The sequence below is a fragment of the Oncorhynchus tshawytscha genome, linkage group LG09, assembly GCF_018296145.1.
Source record: "Oncorhynchus tshawytscha isolate Ot180627B linkage group LG09, Otsh_v2.0, whole genome shotgun sequence".
NCBI lineage: Eukaryota > Metazoa > Chordata > Actinopteri > Salmoniformes > Salmonidae > Oncorhynchus > Oncorhynchus tshawytscha.
The window spans coordinates 8,125,631-8,151,464 of NC_056437.1; the positions used below are offsets into that span (position 1 = coordinate 8,125,631).

General features: G+C 45.5%; 1 protein-coding gene across 1 annotated transcript in view; it reads left to right on the forward strand.

Moving 5' to 3' along the window:
- The first annotated feature begins 1,643 nt into the window (after window positions 1–1,643).
- The window catches only part of LOC112257333 (macrophage mannose receptor 1), a 34,003-nt gene continuing 9,812 nt past the window's right edge, over window positions 1,644–25,834 (forward strand). Inside the window, exons 1-32 of the mRNA XM_024430827.2 lie at window positions 1,644–1,832; window positions 5,032–5,177; window positions 5,271–5,383; window positions 5,678–5,811; window positions 5,922–6,145; window positions 8,319–8,434; window positions 8,541–8,659; window positions 13,365–13,500; window positions 13,587–13,669; window positions 13,883–14,002; window positions 14,112–14,213; window positions 14,360–14,518; window positions 14,636–14,718; window positions 14,836–14,980; window positions 16,362–16,406; window positions 16,627–16,794; window positions 17,031–17,150; window positions 18,228–18,338; window positions 18,422–18,454; window positions 19,004–19,138; window positions 19,286–19,432; window positions 21,142–21,276; window positions 21,396–21,550; window positions 21,757–21,901; window positions 22,000–22,054; window positions 22,262–22,328; window positions 22,440–22,573; window positions 22,694–22,737; window positions 23,068–23,241; window positions 24,812–24,966; window positions 25,088–25,201; window positions 25,291–25,406. Of these exons, the coding sequence (XP_024286595.1) occupies window positions 1,790–1,832; window positions 5,032–5,177; window positions 5,271–5,383; window positions 5,678–5,811; window positions 5,922–6,145; window positions 8,319–8,434; window positions 8,541–8,659; window positions 13,365–13,500; window positions 13,587–13,669; window positions 13,883–14,002; window positions 14,112–14,213; window positions 14,360–14,518; window positions 14,636–14,718; window positions 14,836–14,980; window positions 16,362–16,406; window positions 16,627–16,794; window positions 17,031–17,150; window positions 18,228–18,338; window positions 18,422–18,454; window positions 19,004–19,138; window positions 19,286–19,432; window positions 21,142–21,276; window positions 21,396–21,550; window positions 21,757–21,901; window positions 22,000–22,054; window positions 22,262–22,328; window positions 22,440–22,573; window positions 22,694–22,737; window positions 23,068–23,241; window positions 24,812–24,966; window positions 25,088–25,201; window positions 25,291–25,406 (3,776 nt within the window). The 5' untranslated portion in view covers window positions 1,644–1,789. The remainder of the gene's footprint in view (window positions 1,833–5,031; window positions 5,178–5,270; window positions 5,384–5,677; window positions 5,812–5,921; window positions 6,146–8,318; window positions 8,435–8,540; window positions 8,660–13,364; window positions 13,501–13,586; window positions 13,670–13,882; window positions 14,003–14,111; window positions 14,214–14,359; window positions 14,519–14,635; window positions 14,719–14,835; window positions 14,981–16,361; window positions 16,407–16,626; window positions 16,795–17,030; window positions 17,151–18,227; window positions 18,339–18,421; window positions 18,455–19,003; window positions 19,139–19,285; window positions 19,433–21,141; window positions 21,277–21,395; window positions 21,551–21,756; window positions 21,902–21,999; window positions 22,055–22,261; window positions 22,329–22,439; window positions 22,574–22,693; window positions 22,738–23,067; window positions 23,242–24,811; window positions 24,967–25,087; window positions 25,202–25,290; window positions 25,407–25,834) is intronic.

Genomic DNA, 25,834 nt, shown 5'->3' on the forward strand with positions numbered 1-25,834 from the left:
GTAAAAAAAAAGATAGAAAATAAAACATATATATCTTCTATATCTTGATTAGATAAGTATTCAACCCACTGAGTCAATACATGTTAGGACCATCTTTTGCAGCGATTGCAGCTGTGATTAAGTCTTTCTGGGTCAGTCGCTTAGAGCTTGTCACACCTGAGTTGTGCAACATTTGCCCATTATTGTTTTCAGAATTGTTCAAACTCTGTCAAATTGGTTGTTGATCATTGCTAGACAGCCATTTTCAGGTCTTGCCACACACTTTCAAGCAGATTTAAGTCAAAACTGTAACTCGGCCACTCAGGAACATTCACTGTCTTCTTGGTAAGCAACTCCAGTGTAGATTTGGCCTTGTGTTTTAGGTTATTGTCCTGCTGAAAGGTGAATTCATCTCCCAGTGTCTGGTGGAAAGCAGACTGGACCATGTTTTCCTCTAGGATTTTGCCTGTGCTTTGCTCCATTCCGTTTATTTTTTTATCCTGAAAAACTACACAATCCTTAACGAATACAAGCATACCCATAACATGATGCAGCCACCACTATGCTTTAAAAAATGGAGAGTGGCACTCAGTGATGTGTTGTGTTGGATTTGCTCCAAACATAACACATAAAGTTCATTTCTTTGCATCATTTTTTGCAGTTATACTTTCGTGCGTATTTTGGAATATTTGTTGTTCTGTACATGCTTCCTTCTTTTCACTCTGTCCGTTAGGTTAGTATTGTGGAGTAACTACAATGTTGTTGATCCAGCCTCAGTTTTCTCCTATCACAGCCATAAAAGTCTGTAACTGTTTTAAAGTCCCCATTGGCCTCATGATGAAATTCCTGCGCAGTTTCTTCCTGTCCGGCAACTAAGTTAGGAAGGACGCCTGTATCTTTGAGTGACTGGGTTTATTGATACACAAACCAAAGTGTAATTCAACTTCACCATGTTCAAAAGGATATTCAATGACTGCTTTTTTTATTGTGAGGCATTGGAAAACCTCCCTGGTCTTTGTGGTTGAATCTGTGTTTGAAATTCACTGCTCGACTGAGGGACCTTACAGATAATTGTATGTGTGGGGTAAAGTGATGAGGTAATCATAAACAAATAGTGTTAAATACTATTATTGCATATAGAGTGAGTCTGTGCACATTATTATGTGGCTTGTTCAAGCACATTTTTACTCGTTAACTTATTTAGGCTTTCCATAACCAAGGGGTTGAATACTTATTCACTCAAGACATTTCAGATTTTCATTTTTAATTAATTTGTAAAAATGTCTAAACATGATTCCACTTTGGCATTATGGGGTATTGTGTGTAGTAGGCCAGTGACACAAAAAAGTATATCAATTTCATTTTAAATTCGCACCAAAATGTGGAAAATGTCAATGGGCGTTAATACTTTCTGAAGGCACGGTAGATTACATTTACAACAGATTGACCAATAACGTTTCTATAAATAGTGAAAAGAACAGGTCTTAGTATAGACCCCTGCGGAGCTCCTTTGTGTACTTAAAGAAATGTGGACTTAACCCCACCAACAGTAGGCCACTTTTGGTGATGGTTTGGCATCACAGCTCAGGTCAAGTGTTTGTCATCCCTGGTTTACTGCCCCTCAATCTTTGGACCTTGGGCTGGTTCTTAAAAGAAGAGAAACTGTGCCAGGATGCTCAAAGCTGTGTTGAGTTACAGCAGGTACATACCCATTTCTAGAGAACGTTGAGAAGACTACTCCTTTAGGATGTATTAGACCCTGAGAACTAAACCAAGACTACATATCGATCGGCTGGATAAAACACACAGCATGCTGCTATTGCTTTTCACCCTCTGTAGTCTGCTCAGTTGTGGTAAGTATAATCATGATTTATATCCAAAATTATCTTTCTGTAGAACCTAAATTAATCTAGTTTAATATCAAGTTCACGTTGCTATAATTGACATGGAATGCTTACGCTGACCTATGTATTTATTTGAACAGTGAAGCTAAAACCTTACATTTGGCTCTATGCTCCAGCATTTTGGATTTGAGATCAAATGTTTCATGAGTCAACAGTACAGAATGTCACCTTTTATTTGAGGGTATTTTCCTACGAATCTGTTTTTACCGTTTAGAAATGAAAAGCACTTCATGTTTTGAGTCCCCTTCATTTGAAGGTGGCAAAAGTATTTGGACCGATTCACTTATATGTGCTTTAAAGAAATGAAAAGTGTAATATTTTGTCCTATTTTCCTAGCACGCAATGATTACATCAAGCTTGTGACTCAAACTTGTTGGATGTATTTGCTGTTTGTTTTGAGATGTGTTTCAGATTATTTTGTGCCCAATAGAAATGAATGGTAAATAAAGTATTGTGTCATTTTGGAGTCACTTTTATTGTAAATAAGATTATAATATGTTTCTTATCACTTCTACATTAACGTGGATGCTACCATGATTACGGATAATCCTGAATGTTCGTGTGTAATGATGAGTGAGAAAGTTACACAGGTATACAGTGCCTTGCGAAAGTATTCGGCCCCCTTGAACTTTGCGACCTTTTGCCACATTTCAGGCTTCAAACATAAAGATATAAAACTGTATTTTTTGTGAAGAATCAACAACAAGTGGGACACAATCATGAAGTGGAACGACATTTATTGGATATTTCAAACTTTTTTAACAAATCAAAAACTGAAAAATTGGGCGTGCAAAATTATTCAGCCCCCTTAAGTTAATACTTTGTAGCGCCAGCTTTGCTGCGATTACAGCTGTAAGTCGCTTGGGGTATGTCTCTATCAGTTTTGCACATTGAGAGACTGAAATTTTTCCCATTCCTCCTTGCAAAACAGCTCGAGCTCAGTGAGGTTGGATGGAGAGCATTTGTGAACAGCAGTTTTCAGTTCTTTCCACAGATTCTCGATTGGATTCAGGTCTGGACTTTGACTTGGCCATTCTAACACCTGGATATGTTTATTTTTGAACCATTCCATTGTAGAATTTGCTTTATGTTTTGGATCATTGTCTTGTTGGAAGACAAATCTCCGTCCCAGTCTCAGGTCTTTGCAGACTCCATCAGGTTTTCTTCCAGAATGGTCCTGTATTTGGCTCCATCCATCTTCCCATCAATTTTAACCATCTTCCCTGTCCCTGCTGAAGAAAAAGCAGGCCCAAACCATGATGCTGCCACCACCATGTTTGACAGTGGGGATGGTGTGTTCAGGTTGATGAGCTGTGTTGCTTTTATGCCAAACATAACGTTTTGCATTGTTGCCAAAAAGTTCAATTTTGGTTTCATCTGACCAGAGCACCTTCTTCCACATGTTTGGTGTGTCTCCCAGGTGGCTTGTGGCAAACTTTAAACAACACTTGTTATGGATATCTTTAAGAAATGGCTTTCTTCTTGCCACTCTTCCATAAAGGCCAGATTTGTGCAATATACGACTGATTATTGTCCTATGGACAGAGTCTCCCACCTCAGCTGTAGATCTCTGCAGTTCATCCAGAGTGATCATGGGCCTCTTGGCTGCATCTCTGATCAGTCTTCTCCTTGTATGAGCTGAAAGTTTAGAGGGACAGCCAGGTCTTGGTAGATTTGCAGTGGTCTGATACTCCTTCCATTTCAATATTATCGCTTGCACAGTGCTCCTTGGGATGTTTAAAGCTTGGGAAATCTTTTTGTATCCAAATCCGGCTTTAAACTTCTTCACAACAGTATCTCGGACCTGCTTGGTGTGTTTCTTGTTCTTCATGATGCTCTCTGCGCTTTTAACGGACCTCTGAGACTATCACAGTGCAGGTGCATTTATACGGAGACTTGATTACACATAGGTAGATTGTCTTTATCATCATTAGTCATTTAGGTCAACATTGGATCATTCAGAGATCCTCACTGAACTTCTGGAGAGCGTTTGCTGCACTGAAAGTAGAGGGGCTGAATAATTTTGCACGCCCAATTTTTCAGTTGTTGATTTGTTAAAAAAGTTTGAAATATCCAATAAATGTCCTTCCACTTCATGATTGTGTCCCACTTGTTGTTGATTCTTCACAAAAAAATACAGTTTTATATCTTTATGTTTGAAGCCTGAAATGTGGCAAAAGGTCGCAAAGTTCAAGGGGGCCGAATACTTTCGCAAGGCACTGTAAATATCATGCCACCCCAAAAATACTTACCTCCCCTGTTATTGTAATGGTGACAGATTAGCATGTCTTGGGGGTATGATATAAAATGCTAACCTCCCATGTTATTGTAATGGTTAGATGTTAGCATGTCTTGGAGGTATGATATAAAATGCTAACCTCCCCTGTTATTGTACTGGTGAGAGGTTAGCATGTCTTGTGGGTATGATATAAAATGCTAACCTCCCCTGTTATTGTATTGGTTAGAGGTTAGCATGTCTTGTGGGTATGATATAAAATGCTAACCTCCCCTGTTATTGTAATGGTGAGAGGTTAGCAGGTCTTGTGGGTACGATCTTTGTGCCTCCGTTACTTTCTCACTCATCATTTATACATGATTCATTCAGGATTATCCGTAATCATGGTAGCATCCACATTAACGTTAAAGTTATTGATGGAAGGAGGGCACGATTCCCTTTCAACCTTGGCACGAAGAGGTTGTGGAATGTTTCCTCATCTAACCCAAAAGAAATAAGGATACAAATAACAACACTAGGAATAGCCATGATAAGTTACGATCAGTTATACTGGACTGAAGTCATTTATTTTTTCTTCTTGTTGTGTAATTAAGCAATAATGTACAAGGTCGTGCCTAAGAACAGCCCTTAGCCGTGGTATATTGGCCATATACCACAAACCCCCGAGGTTCCTTATCGCTATTATAAACTGGTTACCAATGTAATTAGAGCAGGAAAAATAAATGTTTTGTCATACCTGTGGTATACGGTCTGATATACTACGGCTATCAGCCAATCAGCATTCAGGGACCGAACCACCCAGTTTATAATGTTCCATACATCTTATTGTATTTACTTAGTTCAGTTTATGGGAAAATAACAATGATCAGTTAGACCTGCAGCTAAACACTCCTGTGATTGTTGTGTTGTCAGCCTTCAGTCAGTGTGAGGAGGGATGGAGGGCCTATGAGGACAAGTGTTACTACTTCTCTACCAACACAAAGTCCTGGGATGATGCCCGCACAGACTGTGTGGGACGGGGGAGCCATCTGATGAGCATCCTGGACATTCCTGAGAGGGTGAGCTTCTGGGTTTGAGATGCGTTCTACAGTCGTCTAGTTCATAACTACTGTATATGACTCTGTACTGTGACCTCTGCTCTCTCCTGGTAGACATGGGTACGGACTCAGGTTGGTACAGAGATTTTCTGGATCGGTCTGAATGACATTGCTGCTGAGGGAGTGTGGGAGTGGACTGACGGGAGCACCTTCCTCCCCTTCTTAGCGTACGTAGCCATACTATGATCCTCAATGATCTGACACTATATTGAAACACATCAGCAAATTATGGTTCCATGAAATGAACCATTTTGGTTGGAGGGTAATCAAGTGCTGTTAATCATTGACTTGTATCAAGCACAGTAACACTCTATAGTAGCCTTTGTTGTGTGAAGGTTGTTGGTGATTGGTTGACGGGCACCATACTTCCCAGGTTGGTTGGGTATCAAGCCATCATTTGACCACATGATTATTACTATTCAACTTTGATTTTCTCATGTGTGCTTGTGCACTCTACACAGATACTGGAAACCAGGGAATCCTGACAACTGGGAGGACAACGAGGATTGTGGGGAGGTGGTCGGGGGAGAGCAAGGACGATGGAATGATGACGTCTGCACTAGCCGGCGGAAGTATATATGCAAGCGCCCCAACCGTAGGTTTAACTGGCCAATCAATATATGACGTTGTCTGTTGTCTACAATAATGCTTATGGGACCTAAGAAGGTGAATGATATGCGTAACACATTTCACTCCTTTCCTCAGCTAATCCTCCAACAATGTGCGACACAGCCAACGGATGGAGCCAGTATGGATCCAACTGCTACAAACTAAAGACAGACACCAGGAAGAGCTGGTTGGGAGCCAGACACGACTGTGTTAGAGATGGGGCAGACCTGGTGTCCATTGCATCACCGGAAGAGGAGCAGTACATCACAGGACGACTGGACGATTCCTTCTTTGACATTTGGCTTGGCTACACCACTCTGGTAATCAAAACATACAGTATATGACCCATCCAAAAGCTATCAGACCCAGCGCCAAAATCAATATAGTCAGTACAATCCAGGATTAATTCATGAAAGAAAATATAATCCTTTGACAGATATCATTTCAATGTACATTACCCACTGGGCACACACTGGTTGAATCAATGTTGTTTCAACATCATTTGTCAAGGGACTGTGACGTGGAATCAACGTGGGAAATCCATTGTATTTGAAAAAGTCATCCATGAGTATTGTTCTCATCTAATTTCAACCAGTGTTGTAAACATTCAAATTAGGGTAAAACTTTAACTTAAATACATTGACTTAACCTGACTAACAGGTTGTTACATCAATCTAATTTCAACATAATCATCAGAACTATGTATATGTTGAAATTGCATTGAAAATTCCATGTAGAATAATTAAATATTTTGTGGTTAAAATTGTTGAATTTAATTACACAGATTTTATTTGACGTTTCAATGTGGATAGTAATGATATGTGTGAATCAATGCCATTGTTTCAACATCATGCCACCAACCTAAATAAAGAGTTAAGGTCTTATATTGAAATATAATGTGAAGTCACAGTAGGAGTCACTGTTCAGGTAGGAGTCACTGTTCAGGTAGGAGTCACTGTTCAGGTAGGAGTCACTGTTCAGGTAGGAGTCACTGTTCAGGTAGGAGTCACTGGACTGTGGGTTCAGCTTTTATTTCAATATACACTATATATACAAAAGTATGTGGACACCCCTTCAAAATAGTGGATTAGGCTACTTCAGCCACACCCATTGCTGACAGGTGTATAAAATCGAGCATACAGCCATGCAATCTCCATAGACAAACATTGGCAATAGAATGGCCTTTCTGAAAAGCTAATTGACTTTCAATGTGGCACCTTCATAGGATGCCACCTCTCCAATAAGTCGTTTCGTCAAATTTCGTCCCTGCTAGAGCTGCCCTGGTCAACTGTAAGTGCTGTTTTTGTGAAGTGGAAAAATCAGGCGTCCGGTGTAGCTCAGTTGGTAGAGTATGGTGTTTGTAATGCTAGGGTTGTGAGTACGATTCCCACTGTGGGAATCGTACTGTAAGTTGTTCTGGATAACAATGTCTGCTAAATGACTCTAATGTAAATGTCTAGGAGCAACAATTGCTTTCAATGTGGCGCCTTCATAGGATGCCACTGTTCCAACAATAATTTTGTCAAATTTCTGCCCCGCTAGAGTGGTAGGCCACATGAGTGCTGAAGTGTGTAAAAAATGTCTATTTTCGGTTGCAATACTCACTACTGAATTTCAAACTGCCTCTGGATACAATGTCAGCATAAGAACTGTTTGTCGGGAGCTTCATGAAATGGGTTTCCATGGTCAAGCAGCTGCACACAAGCTTAAGATCACCATGTGCAACACCAAGTGTCGGCTGGAGTGGTGTAAAGCTTGCCACCATTGGCTTGCCTAGTTAAATAAATAAAAAAATTAAATGGATGCTGGAGCAGTGGAAATGTGTTCTCTTGAGTGATGCTTCACTGTCTGATGGATGAATCTGGCTTTGGCGGATGCCAGGAGAACCCTGAATGCATAGTGCCAACTCTAAAGATATTAATGCCCATGATTTTGGAATGAGATGTTCGAGGAGCAGGTGTCCACATACTTTTGATAATGTGGTGTAACTCTTTATTTAGGTTGATGGCATGATGTTGAAACGATGACGTTGATTCAAACAACCATTTTACTATCAACATTTAAATGAGGTCAAATAACATATGTCTAATTAAATATAAAATTCTACATAATTTCAACAACCCAATATATATAGAATATAGGGATGACAAATATTTGTTATGTTTCTATGTGGACTTTTCAACGTATACATAGTTCTGATGATTATGTTGAAATTAGATCAATGTAACAACCTGTTAGTCAAGGTTAAGTCAATGTATTTAAGTTCAAGGTTTACCCTAATCAATTTATTACAAAGCTGGTTGAAATGAAAAGAGTAATAGTTAATTTCTTTTTTTCCCCCCCAAATAAAATGTATTATCCACGTTGATCCCTCTTCACAATACATAGACAAATTCAGTTGAAACAACATTGATCCAACCAGTGCGTGCTAGCTACATGTATTCTAAAACTTACCCCTTGGTATAATGAGTTCTCATTTTTGTTTTTTCACAGAAATGCACAACAATATCATGTCAGGTTGAAATTGACAGGACTCAGTTCAGCTGGTCTGATGCTTCTTCTGGTACCTACACCAACTGGGGAACTGATCCTGTGCAGCCAGATCTCAGGTAGGACAGGACACGTGGGGTGACAGATCTATATAATCAACTGTATCACAGTGATTGTGCAAGGTTTATTCTTGCTTCGTAGTGAAAATATGTTTTCTCTCGACAGTGAAAAGCAGAACGGGATTTGTGTGGCAGTGATCAAGGAGGCAGGACAGGACTTTGGGAAGTGGAAGTCCCATATATGCCGCTATGAGCGTCCTTACATGTGCAAAAGAGCACTCAACAGTAAGCTCAGATCTTCAGAAAACATTACTAGATAAATAACCATGTGAATTATGTGGTATTAGCTCAAATGACTCTGACATGACATGCGATCTTGATTCAACTTAAATACATTGGCAATTATTATATGGTTTGATATGGTCCTATTTAATTCTCTCAAGTCAATTCAATACAAAGCAACAATGTAGATACAAGTGGTCACTGCTCGGCGGCAGAGAGGCGCTAACTTCGAAGGTCTACTGAGGCTCCTGAGTGAAAACATGGGCCTTTTTCTAAATTAAATCTGCTCAATACAAAACTAAATAGGGAGTAAATATATATGTATTTACAAAGCTAAAAGACCGAATTTCAATATCCATCCTCCGTGAAGACAATCTGTTCCTGTTTTCATTGTGTATTTCTGAGTCTTGCCATTTTACGTCGCCATAGAAATGGCCCCCTCTCAACGCAGATTGATCGCGGTTATATGCAATGAAAGCCAATGATCTGTATGTGAAAAATGACGAAGGTAATCAAGTTGATTTTGATTTGTCCAACCAGCGGAAACACCTCCAAATGGTACCACCTCACAACACCAAATATGGAAGAGGTACTGCCAAGAGCAGCGCAGTCTAAACTAGCAACGATCACAGCAAATACATGTTCTTATTTCATCAACACTGTCAAGTGCACGCATAATAGCTAAGGTGACAGTATTGCAGAGAACAATCTAATGATTAATTCTATGTAATTTATAATAACACAGGGCAAAGAAAACAACGTTTTGACATTGATTTCGTAGCACCCTCTTGAATGGCCCGTTTGTTTCTACATTGTACAGCAGTGAGTGAATGCTCTATACCAGTGGTCACCAACCTTTTTTGAGTTAAGATCACTTTGAATCAAAATGCAGATTTTTTAAAACATTACTTAAAAAAACGTAAGGCTATGCAACATTAACCAATTAAAAACAGAACTCTAGCAATGAGGTTTGTGCATTAAGCTAATACAGCTAATACATTATCACCACATATTGGGCTTTGCTTGAATTGCCCTGCCAATGCATTGTTGTTCAGGCCATTTAAAAATATATATATTTTAAAATTTAAGTTAGGCTTTATGATCACCCCGGTAATAAATCCGTTCTTGTATTACAGCCCAGCTGAGTGAGTGTAGCCGATGTGAAATGGCTATCTAGTTAGCGGTGGTGTGCGCTAGTGGCGTGAAGAAGTGGTTCCGCTTGCTCTGCAAGGGCCGCGGCTTTTGTGGAGCGATGGGTAACGATGCTTCGTGGGTGACTGTAGATGTGTGCAGAGCGTCCCTGGTTCGCGCCCAGGTCGGGGCGAGGGGACGGACGTGAAGTCTATACTGTTACATGAGGATACATTTAAATCATTTGCTTTTTTATTTGTATTTTACTGTGCTGATGGTGCCTGCATCTGATGGTCAGTCTCAGCGGAGGGAGAGAGTAGCAGACTGAGGGTCAGTCTCAGCAGAGGGAGAGAGCAGCAGACTGAGGGTCCGTCTCAGCAGAGGGAGAGAGCAGCAGACTGAGGGTCCGTCTCAGCGGAGGGAGAGAGTAGCAGACTGAGGGTCAGTCTCAGCGGAGGGAGAGAGTAGCAGACTGAGGGTCCGTCTCAGAGGAGGGAGAGAGTAGCAGACTGAGGGTCCGTCTCAGCGGAGGGAGAGAGTAGCAGACTGAGGGTCCGTCTCAGCAGAGGGAGAGAGTAGCAGACTGAGGGTCCGTCTCAGCAGAGGGAGAGAGTAGCAGACTGAGGGTCCGTCTCAGCAGAGGGAGAGAGTAGCAGACTGAGGGTCCGTCTCAGCGGAGGGAGAGAGTAGCAGACTGAGGGTCAGTCTCAGCGGAGGGAGAGAGTAGCAGACTGAGGGTCCGTCTCAGCAGAGGGAGAGAGTAGCAGACTGAGGGTCAGTCTCAGCGGAGGGAGAGAGTAGCAGACTGAGGGTCAGTCTCAGAGGAGGGAGAGAGCAGCAGACTGAGGGTCCGTCTCAGCAGGGAGAGAGTAGCAGACTGAGGGTCCGTCTCAGCAGAGGGAGAGAGTAGCAGACTGAGGGTCCGTCTCAGCAGAGGGAGAGAGCAGCAGACTGAGGGTCAGTCTCAGCAGAGGGAGAGAGCAGCAGACTGAGGGTCCGTCTCAGCGGAGGGAGAGAGTAGCAGACTGAGGGTCCGTCTCAGCGGAGGGAGAGAGTAGCAGACTGAGGGTCCGTCTCAGCAGAGGGAGAGAGTAGCAGACTGAGGGTCCGTCTCAGCAGAGGGAGAGAGTAGCAGACTGAGGGTCCGTCTCAGCAGAGGGAGAGAGTAGCAGACTGAGGGTCCGTCTCAGCGGAGGGAGAGAGTAGCAGACTGAGGGTCAGTCTCAGCGGAGGGAGAGAGTAGCAGACTGAGGGTCCGTCTCAGCAGAGGGAGAGAGTAGCAGACTGAGGGTCAGTCTCAGCGGAGGGAGAGAGTAGCAGACTGAGGGTCAGTCTCAGAGGAGGGAGAGAGCAGCAGACTGAGGGTCCGTCTCAGCAGAGGGAGAGAGTAGCAGACTGAGGGTCCGTCTCAGCAGAGGGAGAGAGTAGCAGACTGAGAGTCAGTCTCAGCAGAGGGAGAGAGTAGCAGACTGATGGTCCGTCTCAGCGGAGGGAGAGAGTAGCAGACTGAGGGTCCGTCTCAGCGGAGGGAGAGAGTAGCAGACTGAGGGTCCGTCTCAGCAGAGGGAGAGAGTAGCAGACTGAGGGTCCGTCTCAGCAGAGGGAGAGAGTAGCAGACTGAGGGTCCGTCTCAGCGGAGGGAGAGAGTAGCAGACTGAGGGTCATTCTCAGCAGAGGGAGAGAGCAGCAGACTGAGGGTCAGTCTCAGCGGAGGGAGAGAGTAGCAGACTGAGGGTCCGTCTCAGCAGAGGGAGAGAGTAGCAGACTGAGGGTCAGTCTCAGCAGAGGGAGAGAGTAACAGACTGAGGGTCATTCTCAGCGGAGGGAGAGAGTAGCAGACTGAGGGTCCGTCTCAGCGGAGGGAGAGAGTAGCAGACTGAGGGTCAGTCTCAGCGGAGGGAGAGAGTAGGTGACTGAGGGTCAGTCTCAGCGGAGGGAGAGAGCAGCAGACTGAGGGTCAGTCTCAGCGGGGGGAGAGAGCAGCAGACTGAGGATCAGTCTCAGCGGAGGGAGAGAGCAGCAGACTGAGGGTCAGTCTCAGCGGAGGGAGAGAGTAGCAGACTGAGGGTCCGTCTCAGCAGAGGGAGAGAGTAGCAGACTGAGGGTCAGTCTCAGCAGAGGGAGAGAGCAGCAGACTGAGGGTCAGTCTCAGCGGAGGGAGAGAGTAGCAGACTGAGGGTCATTCTCAGCTGAGGGAGAGAGTAGCAGACTGAGGGTCCGTCTCAGCGGAGGGAGAGAGTAGCAGACTGAGGGTCAGTCTCAGCGGAGGGAGAGAGTAGGTGACTGAGGGTCAGTCTCAGCGGAGGGAGAGAGCAGCAGACTGAGGGTCAGTCTCAGCGGGGGAGAGAGCAGCAGACTGAGGATCAGTCTCAGCGGAGGGAGAGAGCAGCAGACTGAGGGTCAGTCTCAGCGGAGGGAGAGAGTAGCAGACTGAGGGTCCGTCTCAGCAGAGGAGAGAGTAGCAGACTGAGGGTCAGTCTCAGCGGAGGGAGAGAGCAGCAGACTGAGGGTCAGTCTCAGCGGAGGGAGAGAGTAGCAGACTGAGGGTCATTCTCAGCTGAGGGAGAGAGTAGCAGACTGAGGGTCCGTCTCAGCGGAGGGAGAGAGTAGCAGACTGAGGGTCAGTCTCAGCGGAGGGAGAGAGTAGGTGACTGAGGGTCAGTCTCAGCGGAGGGAGAGAGCAGCAGACTGAGGGTCAGTCTCAGCGGGGGAGAGAGCAGCAGACTGATGGTCCGTCTCAGCGGAGGGAGAGAGCAGCAGACTGAGGGTCAGTCTCAGCGGAGGGAGAGAGCAGCAGACTGAGGGTCAGTCTCAGCGGAGGGAGAGAGCAGCAGACTGAGGGTGAGTCTCAGCGGAGGGAGAGAGTAGCAGACTGAGGGTCCGTCTCAGCGGAGGGAGAGAGCAGCAGACTGAGGGTGAGCCTCAGCGGAGGGAGAGAGTAGCAGACTGAGGGTCAGTCTCAGTGGAGGGAGAGAGCAGCAGACTGAGGGTCAGTCTCAGTGGAGGGAGAGAGTAGCAGACTGAGGGTCCGTCTCAGCGGAGGGAGAGAGCAGCAGACTGAGGATCAGTCTCAGCAGAGGGAGAGAGTAGCAGACTGAGGGTCAGTCTCAGCAGAGGGAGAGAGCAGCAGACTGAGGATCAGTCTCAGCGGAGGGAGAGAGCAGCAGACTGAGGGTCCGCCTCTCATCATCCCTCTTTTCTACCTTCTCTCCACTGACACCTTCCAGCTGATAGCGAAACCTGAGTCGCACCGCATTAATGCACAAATTCATGTTGTCACTCCTATGAACAGAGAGAGTGAAATATTCCTCGATATTAAAAAATAACTAAGCCGCTAATAATAACAACAACGAAAGCCTATAGATACACTTTCCTACTAATTCATTACTGCTGCACTGCTTGTTGTACATTACTGCAGACGCTGCCATCTGAGCCATCCGTTTGGCCAGCGGTAGACCTATAGTGGACTTGATTTGCTTTCTGGGCCCGCCCGGGTAGGCAGAGTTTGTACCAGTCGAGAGCAATCGACCGGTTGGTGACCACTGCTCTGTACTGTGTTCTATTTTCCTCTGAAAAGCAATTTGCCCTCCCGGTTGGATCAGCTTCAGTGGGAACTGTTACTGGGTGGTCAGCAACAAGATGTTCCTGACCAGTTGGCATGAGGCTCAACAGAAGTGTTCAAGTGAGGGGGCTAACCTGGTGACAATTAAGACGTAAGAAACAACACATGATTTACTGGACATAATGATTGATAAGAAAATGAAAGCATTTTCTAATTCGTATCACTTGTTGTGTTAAGTCAAGAGGAGCAATACTTCATCAACACTCATCTACCAGACCTTAATCAAGGGGAAGTGCCGGATGTCTGGATTGGTGTTGCAGGTATATCAGACGTACAGATTTAACCCCTAGCTTTATTTGGCCAATATCTTATGAGCTTTTCACTGTAATCTGTGACACTTGACCCGATTTAGCATTGACAAGCACTGCTGGTTGCATCGTGTAAAGAGAGACGGCAGAATATTTACTAAAAACTCAAATTTTAAATCAATGAAAAGGCCAAGTCTACAATTTCCTGATTTGTGATGTCACTAGATGAGGACCAGGATGGTACATTCAGATGGGTGGACAAAACAGATATTACGTTCTCCAATTGGAAACCTAGCTTTCCCAAGAACACAGTAAACCTCTGGGACTGTGGTCAAATCTACACCGGTAAGGGCATGTGGTCTGTACTACACTTATCACTTAATCAATCAACAAACTCTCTGGATCATAGACGAAGAAAGGTACAGAACTTTGTTTTATTGTTTTTGTCTTACAGGAGATTTCTCTGGAAAATGGGAAACAACCAATTGCTTCAAAAACCTGGGATACATTTGTAAAATGGTGGGGGGTCAAAATGTTAAGCCGACCTCTGTTCCAGGTTAGTGGAACGAACAACTGTGGCTGACAACTGGAAGACCTTTGTTTGTATTCCTATAAATCATGTCAATGCAAACTAATACGTTCTTTATTCTGTCGATATATTGTTTGACATATAACATAATACTTTACATTGTGTTGGTGTAGATTCACATTGTGATGCTGGGTATCTTCTGTATGGAGACTACTGCTATCACTTTGAGACTGAAATGGTGAAAAATTGGCTAGATGCAGAGAGTTACTGTGCCAGTCAAAGAGGCCACCTGGCAAGTTTTCATACTCAAGAGGAACTGAGCTTCATAACTAGTGAGTGGTTGACTAAATGTAAATAAAAAATAAAAAACATCTATATTTTGTACAAATAACAGGTAGTATTTTATTTTCTTAAAAATATTATATTCCATTGGAAATGTTATTTTGCAGCTCATATGCCCGCACCATCCTGGGTTGGTCTTAGTGACAGTAGGACAGAAGGAGTGTGGGTCTGGTCGGATGGGACTCCATCCGTGAGTGACAAATATGTCATTGATTAAAAGTTTGTGGGCCAAATCTTTTATGGTATACACATTTGAGAGATTCTAGCTTAAAATTAACATTCAGTTTGGCTTCACTCTCTCTTCCAGGACTTTCTACCATGGGCGCCCAACCAGCCTGATAACTGGCAGGGCAATGAGGATTGTTCCAATATTAGGGGATTCAACCACCATGAAGCAGGGCTACTCAACGATGAGTTCTGTACCTCCACATTGGAATTTGTCTGCAGAAAAGGTCTGATTTGTCCTTTCACCATTTCCCATTGTTGAATGTTCTTTGTAAAACATATACATACAGTGCATTCGGAAAGTATTCAGACCCCTTAACATTTTCCACACTTTGTTTCTTTACAGCCGTATTTTAAAATGTATCAAATTCGTTTTTTTTCCTCATCAATCTATACACCATACCCCACACAAAGCAAAAACAGATTTTTAGACATTTTTGCGAATGTAATTAAAAATAAATAAGTAAAATATCACATTTCCATAAGTATTCAGACCCTTTACTCCGTACTTTGTTGAAGCACCTTTGGCATCGATTACATCCTTGAGTCTTCTTGGGTATGATGCTACAAGAGTGGCACACCTGTGTTTGGGGAGTTTCACCCATTCTTCTCTGCAGATCCTCTCAAGCTCTTTCAGGTTGGATGGGGAGCGTTGCTGCACAGCTACTTCCAGGTCTCTCCAGAGATGTTTGATTGGGTTCAAGTCCGGGCTCTGGCTGGGCCACTCAAGGACATTCAGAGACTTGTCCCGAAGCCACTCCTGTGTTTTCTTGATTGTGTGCTTAGGGTTTTTGTCCTGTTGCAAGGTGAAACTTTGCCCTGATCACTCTGGAGCAGGTTTTCATCAAGGAACTCTCTGTACTTTTCTCCGTTCATCTTTGCCTCGATCCTGACTAGTCTCCCAGTTCATTCTGCTGAAAAACATCCCCGCAGCATGATGCTGCCACCTCCATGCTTCACCGTAGGGATGGTGCCAGGTTTTCTCCAAACGTGACACTTGGCATTCAGGCAAAATTGTTCAATCTTAGTTTCATCACACCAGAGAATCTTGTTTCTCATGGTCTGAGAATCTTTAGGGGCCTATTGGCAAACTCCAAGCGGGCTGTCATTTGCCTTTAACTGAGGAGCTGCTGCCTTCTGGCCACTCTACCATAAAGGCCTGATTTGGTGGAGTGCTGCAGAGATGGTTGTCCTTCTGGAAGGTTCTCTCATCTCCACAGAGTAATTCTAGAGTTCTGTCAGAGTGACCATCAGGTTCTTGGTCACCTTCCTGACCAAGGCCCTTCTCCCACGTTTGCTCAGTTTGGCCGGACGGTCAGCTCTCGGAAGAGTCTTGGTGGTTCCAAACTTCTTCCATGTAACAATGATGGAGGCCACTGTGTTCTTGGGGACCTTCAATGCTGCAGAAATGTTTTGGTGCCCTTCCCCAGTAGCTTGCTGAGGATTTTTTTTAATGTCATCAATTTTAGGTCTGTAACGTAACAACATTTGGAAAAAGTCAAGGGGTCTGAATACTTTCCGAAGTTACTGTATATTGGCTCACTATTCAAAAGTAAATGCCTGTTGACCACAGAATGTTCATCACTCAACTGCCTTTCTAATCCTCAGCAAAAGGTCAAGGACCCCCACCCATACCTCCCACATCGGGGCCAGGTAAAAGTAGCAGCTTCTCTCCTAAGTTTACCATTCTTTGCAACCCCAAAACCTCTCACTTGCAATTTCCAACAAAAAATCAGTTTAACCGTTGGCCATTTTAACCACACACAATTATATTTGTGCAGTTAAAATGCTAAACAAACAGGTTTCTTTTTTTCAGAGTGTGTTGTAAGCCCTATCCTATTCCAAAATATATCATCCGATTCTTTTCCTGCAGATTGGAATGAGAAGTGTGGCTCTTGGATGTCAGACCCGTTCAATGACTACTGCTACCTGTTTAACTACCTGTCCATGAGGAAATGGGCTGATGCACGTGCTGACTGTGTAAACCAGAAAGGGGACCTTCTCAGCATCACCGAGCCCTTTGAGCAAGCCTTCATTCAATGTACAGATGTTTTTTTTTATATATATATATATTTTTTAATTTTACCCTTATTTCACTAGGCAAGTCAGTTAAGAACAAGTTCTTATTTTCAATGACGGTCTAGGAACAGTGGGTTAACTGGTTAAGTGCTATTATGCTTCTCCGTAAATTTAAAAAAAAAAGTACTACACCAATATTGTTTATTCACAATGGCAATTCAAATGAATAGTACTCTGATGTGTTGTGTTCATGAACAGCTAAGGTCCAGCTGATTCCTACGGGGGTCTCCGTGTGGATGGGGGGACATGACTCCATTACAGAGGGGGGTTGGGAGTGGACTGATGCCTCTCCTTTCAGATACATCCACTGGAATGCAGGTAATAGTCCGAATGCTTTCAGATACATCAAATCAATTAAAATTGTATTTATCACATGCGCCGGATTACAGTGGACTGTTTATTCACAATCACTTAACCAACAATGCAGTTTTAAGAAAATAGAGTTAAATAGAGTTACGAAATAAACTAGTTAAAAAAAGTAAGACAATAAAATAACAATAATGAGGCTATATACAGGGGATACCAGTACCGAGTCAACGTGCAGAGGTACCAGGTAGTAACATGGCTATATACAGGGAGTACTAGGTAGTAACATGGCTATATACAGGGGGTACCAGTACCGAGTCAATGTGCAGAGGTACAGGTTAGTTGAGATAATTGAGGTAATACATGTAGGTAAAGTGTACATGTAGGCAGGGGTAAAGTGTACATGTAGGTAGGGGTAAAGTGTACATGTAGGCAGGGGTAAAGTGTACATGTAGGTAGGGGTAAAGTGTACATGTAGGTAGGGGTAAAGTGTACATGTAGGTAGGGGTAAAGTGTACATGTAGGTAGGGGTAAAGTGTACATGTAGGTAGGGGTAAAGTGTACATGTAGGTAGGGGTAAAGTGTACATGTAGGTAGGGGTAAAGTGTACATGTAGGTAGGGGTAAAGTGTACATGTAGGTAGGGGTAAAGTGTACATGTAGGCAGGGGTAAAGTGTACATGTAGGTAGGGGTAAAGTGTACATGTAGGCAGGGGTAAAGTGTACATGTAGGTAGGGGTAAAGTGTACATGTAGGCAGGGGTAAAGTGTACATGTAGGTAGGGGTAAAGGGTACATGTAGGTAGGGGTAAAGTGTCTATGCATAGATAATAGATAATAAACAGCGAATAACAGCAGCGTAAAAAAAAATGTGGGTGGGGGGGTGGTGGGGGGATCAATGCAAATATTCCCGGCTAGCCGTTTGATTAGCTGTTCAGCAGTCTTATGGCTTATCCACTGGAACGCAGGTAATGCTTATTTCTTTGTATATTTTTTTTGCATGTATTTTAGAGGGGGGGGACTCCCCCGAATTGCGAGGTGGTGCAAATACCAAGCATCACATTTCTCTACCTCCTCTTTGCCTCACTCAGGCAACCCAGACAACTATGGAGGAGAGGATTGCCTTTCCATGCTTATCAACACCGGCTACTGGAACGATGACAACTGTGATTACAATAGAGGATACATATGCAAGCGCAGAGGTAACCTGGTCCTGTACAGATGGTTGTGTTTTTTAATCTTTTCAAATGTTATTTTTAAACCCTACTTCCATGGTTTCTTTCAGGAAACACACCAGTTTCTCCTCCACCCCACGATGGTAAGATCAATTAACCCTGCTCTTATAGATAAATAATTTATTTTTCCTTTATTTAACTAGGCAAGTCAGTTAAGAACAAATTCTTATTTACAATGACGGCCTATGGGGGAACACTGGGTTAACTGCCTTGTTCAGGGGGCAGAACGACAGATTTTTACTTTGTCAGCTCAGGGATTCAATCTTGCAACCTTTACGGTTACTAGTCCAACGCTCTAACCACTAGGCTACCTGCCGCACCAATAAACTGGGCGAGGAGGGTTTGACCTGTAATAGAGTTAGATAAACCACGTGGTCCATCAGAACAGTCACATTATTCAATGGTAGTTTTAAACTATTTCCCTTGTTCACAGTAATCTCAGATGCCTCTAATGTTAGAAGTGAGTTAGAAAGCTCTCTACCTGGGATGGTCAAGGCTGGAATAAACTGTGGACTATTAATGCCCATGTTTACTATTGCCTTTTTAAAATCTGATTTAAGAGTCTGGAGACTCCTTTTTCAATGTCTTTGAAACCTGTTGACCGTGTTTGTACGGGTTGCGATCTCCTGTAGGGTTTGAAACGGCTTACATCTGTGAGGACTCCAGTGCTGTCCTCCACTGTGATACCAACAGTGTCATCAACATTCAGTCAGCTTTCTTTGGCCGCAAGAGTGACAAGATCTGCCCCCACCAGGAAGGAGCTTCAGGTACAGAACAAATTGCTTTTACCTCTGAAACTCAAATAGGTTATAGCTATAAGAGCAACTAACTCCTAACGGCATATTATTTATGTGTTAGGCTTAATACAGTGTTTCAGACAGCCATGTTACTAACGCATTGGTTATCCCTATCAGGAACATGCACTGTAGGTGGCATCCTGCCTTTGGTACGAAAGGCGTGTGACAACCGACCCTTCTGCTTCTTGTATGCCTATACTGAAACTGACCCCTGCCCTTCAATCTCCAAATACCTGGAAGTGGTGTACAGCTGTGAGCAAAATGGTAGGCAACCTGACCCAACCCCCACCACATACAACCCCCACCACATCCAACCCCCAACCCCCACCACATCCAACACCCACCAGACCCAACTAGACCCTAACCAGACCCAACCCCCACCAGACTCAACCAGGCCCTAACCAGACCCAACCCCCACCAGACCCAACCAGACCCTAACCAGACCCAACCCTAACCAGACTCAACCAGGCCCTAACTAGACACAACCCCTACCACATCCAACCCCCACCAGACCCAACCAGACCATAACCAGACCCAACCCCCACCAGACTCAACCAGGCCCTAACCAGACCCAACCCCCACCACATCCAACCCCCACCAGACCCAACCAGACCCTAACCAGACCCAACCCCCACCAGACTCAACCAGGCCCTAACCAGACCCAACCCTCAGACATCCAACCCCACCACATCCAACCCCCACCACATCCAACCAGAACCTAACCAGACCCAACCCCCCACCAGACCCTAACCAGACCCAACCCCCACCAGACCCAACCAGACCCTAACCAGACCCAACCCCACCACATCCAACCCCCACCAGACCCAACCAGAACCTAACCAGACCCAACCCCACCAGACTCACCAGACCCTAACCAGACCCAACCCTAACCAGACCCAACCCCCACCAGACCCAACCAGACCCTAACCAGACCCAACCCCACCAGACTCAACCAGACCCCCACCAGACCCAACCCCCACCAGACCCAACCCTAACCAAACTCAACCCCAAACCCCACCAGACCCAACCCCCACCAGACCCAACCCCACCAGACCCAACCCCCACCTGACCCAAACCCCACCAGACCCAACCCCAACCAGACCCTAACCAGACCCAACCCCAACCAGACCCAATCATACCCAACCCCAACCAGACCCAGACCCAACCAGACCCAACCCCAACCAAACCCAACCCCCACCAGACCCAATCCCCACCAGACCCAACTCCAAACAGACCCAACCCCAAACAGACCCAACCCCAACCAGACACAACCCCAACCAGACTCAGACCCAACCAGATCCAACCCTAACCAGACCCAACCCCCACCAGACCCAACCCTAACCAGACCCCAACCAGACCCAACCCTAACCAGACCCAACCCCAACCAGACCCAACCCCAACCCCAACCAGACCCAACCCCAAACAGACCCAACCAGACCCAACCCCAACCAGACCCAACCCCAAACAGACCCAACCCAACCAGACCCAACCCCAACCAGACCCAACCCCCACCAGACCCAATCCCCACCAGACCCCAACCAGACACAACCCCAACCAGACCCCAACCAGACACAACCCCAACCAGAACCAGAACCAACCCCAACCAGACCCAACCCCAACCAGACCCAACCCCAACCCCAACCAGACCCAACCCTAACCAGATCCAACCCCAACCAGACCCAACCCCAACCCCAACCCCAACCCCAACCAGACCCAAACCCAACCAGACCCAACCCCAACCAGACCCAACCCCCACCAGACCCAATTCCCACCAGACCCAACCCCAACCCCAACCAGACCCAACCCTAACCAGACACAACCCCAACCAGACCCAAACAGGCCCAACCCCAACCAGACCCAATCCCCACCAGACCGAACCCCCCCAAAAAACTGAAACCATGAATCACTGTTACATTATTTTACTGCACTTATTTACATGATGTGCCTCTTGTGGTTGTGTTTTGATCTTTCAGTGTGTCTGAGGGGACTTGGTGTGGAGGATGGTAACGTCACTGACTCCATGCTGTCCGCCTCGTCCTCACAGAGTTCACACGGTCCGAACGGAGCTCGTCTGAATGGTGGCTCCTGCTGGATGCCATCAAATCCCTGTATGTTTTACCTGGCACCTCGTCCTTCATCTCACATTTGGTATTCGTGAAAGAATTATAATTTTTCCAGAAATTAACTTCAATCATGTTCATTTTCCTCTCCACTGACATCACCGCAGTAAACTCCTGGATCCAGGTGAACCTCGGTGAGGCCAAAAAGATCACAGGTGTTGTGATCCAGGGGTGTCCTAGTGCAGATCACTGGGTGACTAAATTCAAGATCCAGCACAGTATGGATGGAAGCAAATGGACTGAATACAAAGACGATGGAGGGGTAAACCACATCAAACATACACGGCCGGTTTCCCAGGCACAGTTTACGCCTAGTCCTAGACTTAAAAAGCAGTCTAAGACCAGGCTCAATATGTGTCTGGGAAGCCAGCCCACAATTTGTAGGTCTTTGGTCCAATGCCCCATATTGGGATAGCTGCATTATAAACTCCAGATCATAATTGCACTTTGTTCTTCCTGTTTGTCCAGGTATTCACAGGCTGCATGGACAGAAACACCCCAGAGACACAGCTTCTGGGCACTCCTGTCTCTGCCCAGTATGTCAGGATTCTTCCCCAGGAATTCAACGGACAGACTGGTCTTCGCTTTGACATCCTGGGATGTATACCTGACTGTAGGCGAAAACTGTTTTGCTAACCTCTTAGCATTTCTTTGTTGAGAAATGTTTCGTGTCCACTCAGAATACAGAGAGAGGTGTTTTTCTTTTCACAGATGCTGTGTCCTGTGATGCAAAGCCCAACTTTAACTTTGCAAATGATCTTATGACGTAAGTCCCTGCGTCTACTGCCCTCTACTCCAAAATGCCTGCTCCGTTGCCCAGATCCTGACGACTACGCCAAGATCCCGACGACTACTGTGTCAAGTTATTTAGGGTCTGGGCTGAGCAGGCAGTGTGAAGTTGAGGCAAAATAGGATTTTAATAAGACATGAATGGAAAATACATGAAGCTAATTTCACATTATGTATCTTTCAGCGTACACTGCCCAGCAGGATGTGCGCAAGTACTATATACTGTTTATGGCTCTGGCGTATATCGTGGGGTGAGTGAATTAAGTGATTTAACCATCAACTCACAATGATTCAACAGAAAATTTGGAGTGAGGAATGTGAGGATATTGATGTATGTTGATATGTGTTTGCGTTACACGAAGGACTCCAACATCTGTGCAGCTGGTATCCATGCAGGAGTAATCCTGAATGATATCGGAGGAGACTGTACTATGTTGAAAGAACCAGGCCAGAACTTCTACAGTGGCTCCACCAAGAACGGAATCACCTCCAGGCAGTGAGTGTCTTATTATTATTGCGTGATGGTGCACTGTCTACACTAAATTAATTAATTACGAACCCCCCCCCCCAAAAAAATGCAACCAATACCAACATAGTAACTTTTGACCTTCAACAGGTATGATGGGAACTATGAAATTTCATACCAGTTTGCAGATAAAGGTATGTTAGACTACACCAATGCTCAGACATCAATCAAGTTACCTAAGGACACTAATATGGGCTCCCGAGTGGCGCAGCGGTCTAAGACACTGCATCTCAGTGCTAGAGGCGTCACTACAGACCCTGGTTCGATCCTGGGCTGTATCACAACTGGCTGTGATCGGGAGTCCCATAGGGCGGCGCACAATTGGCCCAGCGTCGTCCGGGTTTGGCCACCATTGTAAATACTAATTTGTTCTTAACTGACATGCCTGGTTAAATAAAAAAAATATGATTTGAATGTGCTGTAGGCTACATGCTGTCTCAACTCCTACTTTGATTCCTCTGCAGAGTTGAGTTGCTCGGGGCCTGACTGGTATGAATTTGGGGAGTTCTGCTACAAGCCCTACGGAGATAAAAAGACATGGCATGCAGCCCGTGGAGAGTGCAGGAAGCTGGGAGCTGACCTGGTGTCCATTCAGTCCATGACAGAACAGAGCTGGCTGGAGAGCTACCTTTACATGGGTAAGAGTCCACCTTGTCCATATGGTGAAGTATGGGTCCGTATGGGGAAGTATGGATCCGTATGGGGAAGTATGGGTCCGTATGGGGAAGTATGGGTCCGTATGGGGAAGTATGGGGAAGTATGGGGAAGTATCGGTCTGTATGGGGAAGTATGGGGAAGTATGGGGAAGTATCGGTCTGTATGGGGAAGTATGGAGAAGTATCGGTCCGTATGGGGAAGTATGGGTCCGTATTGGGAAGTATCGGTCCGTATGGGGAAGTATGGGGAAGTATCGGTCCGTATGGGGAAGTATGGGGAAGTATCGGTTCATATGGGGAAGTATGGGGAAGTATGGGGAAGTATCTGTCCATATGGGGAAGTATGGGGAAGTATGGGGAAGTATCGGTCTGTACGGGGAAGTATGGGGAAGTATCGGTCTGTATGGGGAAGTATCGGTCCGTATGGGGAAGTATGGGTCCGTATGGGTCCGTATGGGGAAGTATCGGTCCGTATGGGTCCGTATGGGGAAGTATCGGTCCGTCTGGGGAAGTATCGGTCTGTATGGGTCCGTATGGGGAAGTATCGGTCCGTATGGGGAAGTATCGGTCCATATGGGGAAGTATGGGTCCGTATGGGGAAGTATGGGTCCGTATGGGGAAGTATCGGTCTGTATGGGGAAGTATCGGCCCGTATGGGGAAGTATCGGTCCGCATCGGTTCGTATGGGGAAGTATCGGTCCGTATCGGTCCATATGGGGAAGTAGCGGTCCGTATGGGGAAGTATCGGTCCGTATGGGTCCGTATGGGTCCGTATGGGGAAGTATTGGTCTGTATGGGGAAGTTTATCGGTCCGTATGGGGAAGTATCGGTCCGTATGGGTCCGTATGGGTCCGTATGGGGAAGTATCGGTCTGTATGGGGAAGTATCGGTCCGTATGGGGAAGTATGGGTCCGTATGGGGAAGTATCGGTCCGTATGGGGAAGTATCGGTCCGTATGGGGAAGTATGGGTCCATATGGGATAGTATCGGTCCGTATGGGGAAGTATGGGAAGTATGTATGGGTCCGTACGGGGAAGTATCCGTCCGTATGGGTCCGTATGGGTCCGTATGGGTCCGTATTGGTCCGTATGGGTCCGTATGGGGAAGTATCGGTCCGTATGGGTCCGTATGGGGAAGTATCGGTCCGTATGGGTCCGTATGGGTCCGTATGGGTCCGTACGGGAAGTATCCGTCCGTATGGGGAAGTATCGGTCCGTACGGGGAAGTATCCGTCCGTATGGGGAAGTATGGGTCCGTACGGGGAAGTATCCGTCCGTATGGGGAAGTATCCGTATGGGTCCGTATGGGGATGGGTCTGTATGGGTATGGGTCCGTATGGTATGGGGAAGTATCGGTCCGTATGGGTCCGTATGGGGAAGTATCGGTCCGTATGGGGAAGTATCGGTCCGTATGGGTCCGTATGGGGAGGTATCAGTCCGTATGGGTCCGTATGGGGAAGTATCGGTCCGTATGGGTCCGTATGGTGGAACATGAACGCTACTTATTGTTGGAAAGCTTAGCTGACGACTTCTTTCAATGTGTTTTCCACCAGCCACCAATGATGTGTGGATTGGGCTGAATGATATGGGCTTCTCAGGCCTGTTCTCCTGGTCAGACAACCACTGGGTCACTTTCACCTACTGGGCACCAGGAGAACCCAACAATCATCAAGGCTTCAATGAGGACTGTGTGGAGATGTTTTATCAGGTAACACGGTTAGCTTGGCCACACATGCTTAACTCTTAACTATTACCCCATTCTCTTAACCTTACTGTTATCGTTAACCTGACGCTTGTCCAACCAAACGTTTTATGTTCCTTTATTACAGACTGGTAGATGGAATGATGTCCCCTGCACAGAACTGAACACTTATATATGCAAGATGCCCAAAGCCCACTACCTGCTTCCTTCTGTCATGCCCACTGTGTACGGATGCACACAGGTGAGTGCTTGTCCTGTTGTACCTGTACCTGCCTATAGCTGTCCCTCTGCAGCACCACATCAGTGTGTGTGTGTGTGTGTGTGTCATAGGGCTGGGACGCCTATGGCTATTCCTGTTACTGGATGGAAGAGACCGCCAGAACCTGGTCAGACGCCAAGGCCTTCTGTGAGCAGCAAAACAGCAAACTTCTACACATTGGGGACATGTGAGTGTGATTACCTCAGCATATCAGAAGATGTCTTTATGTGTATGTTGTGGTAGATACAGATCATCAGTCTGGTGTACTTCAATCTGTTGGAAACCGGCTGGTCCATTTGATTTCTTATCCGAAGGGGCATCACATTTTTGGGGCGGCAGGGTAGCGGTTAGAGCGGCTAGTGGTTAGAGCGTTGGACTAGTAACCGGAAGGTTGCAAGTTTAAACCCCCCAGCTGACAAGGTACAAATCTGTCGCTCTGCTCCTGAACAGGCAGTTAACCCACTGTTCCTAGGCCGTCATTGAAAATAAGAATTTGTTCTTAACTGACTTGCCTAGTTAAATAAAGGTAAAATAAATAACAGCTTAGAATCTTGGCATGCCTCAAGATGTCTATAATGCTGGTCTTTGATTGGTTGTTGAATATAATATCTGTGA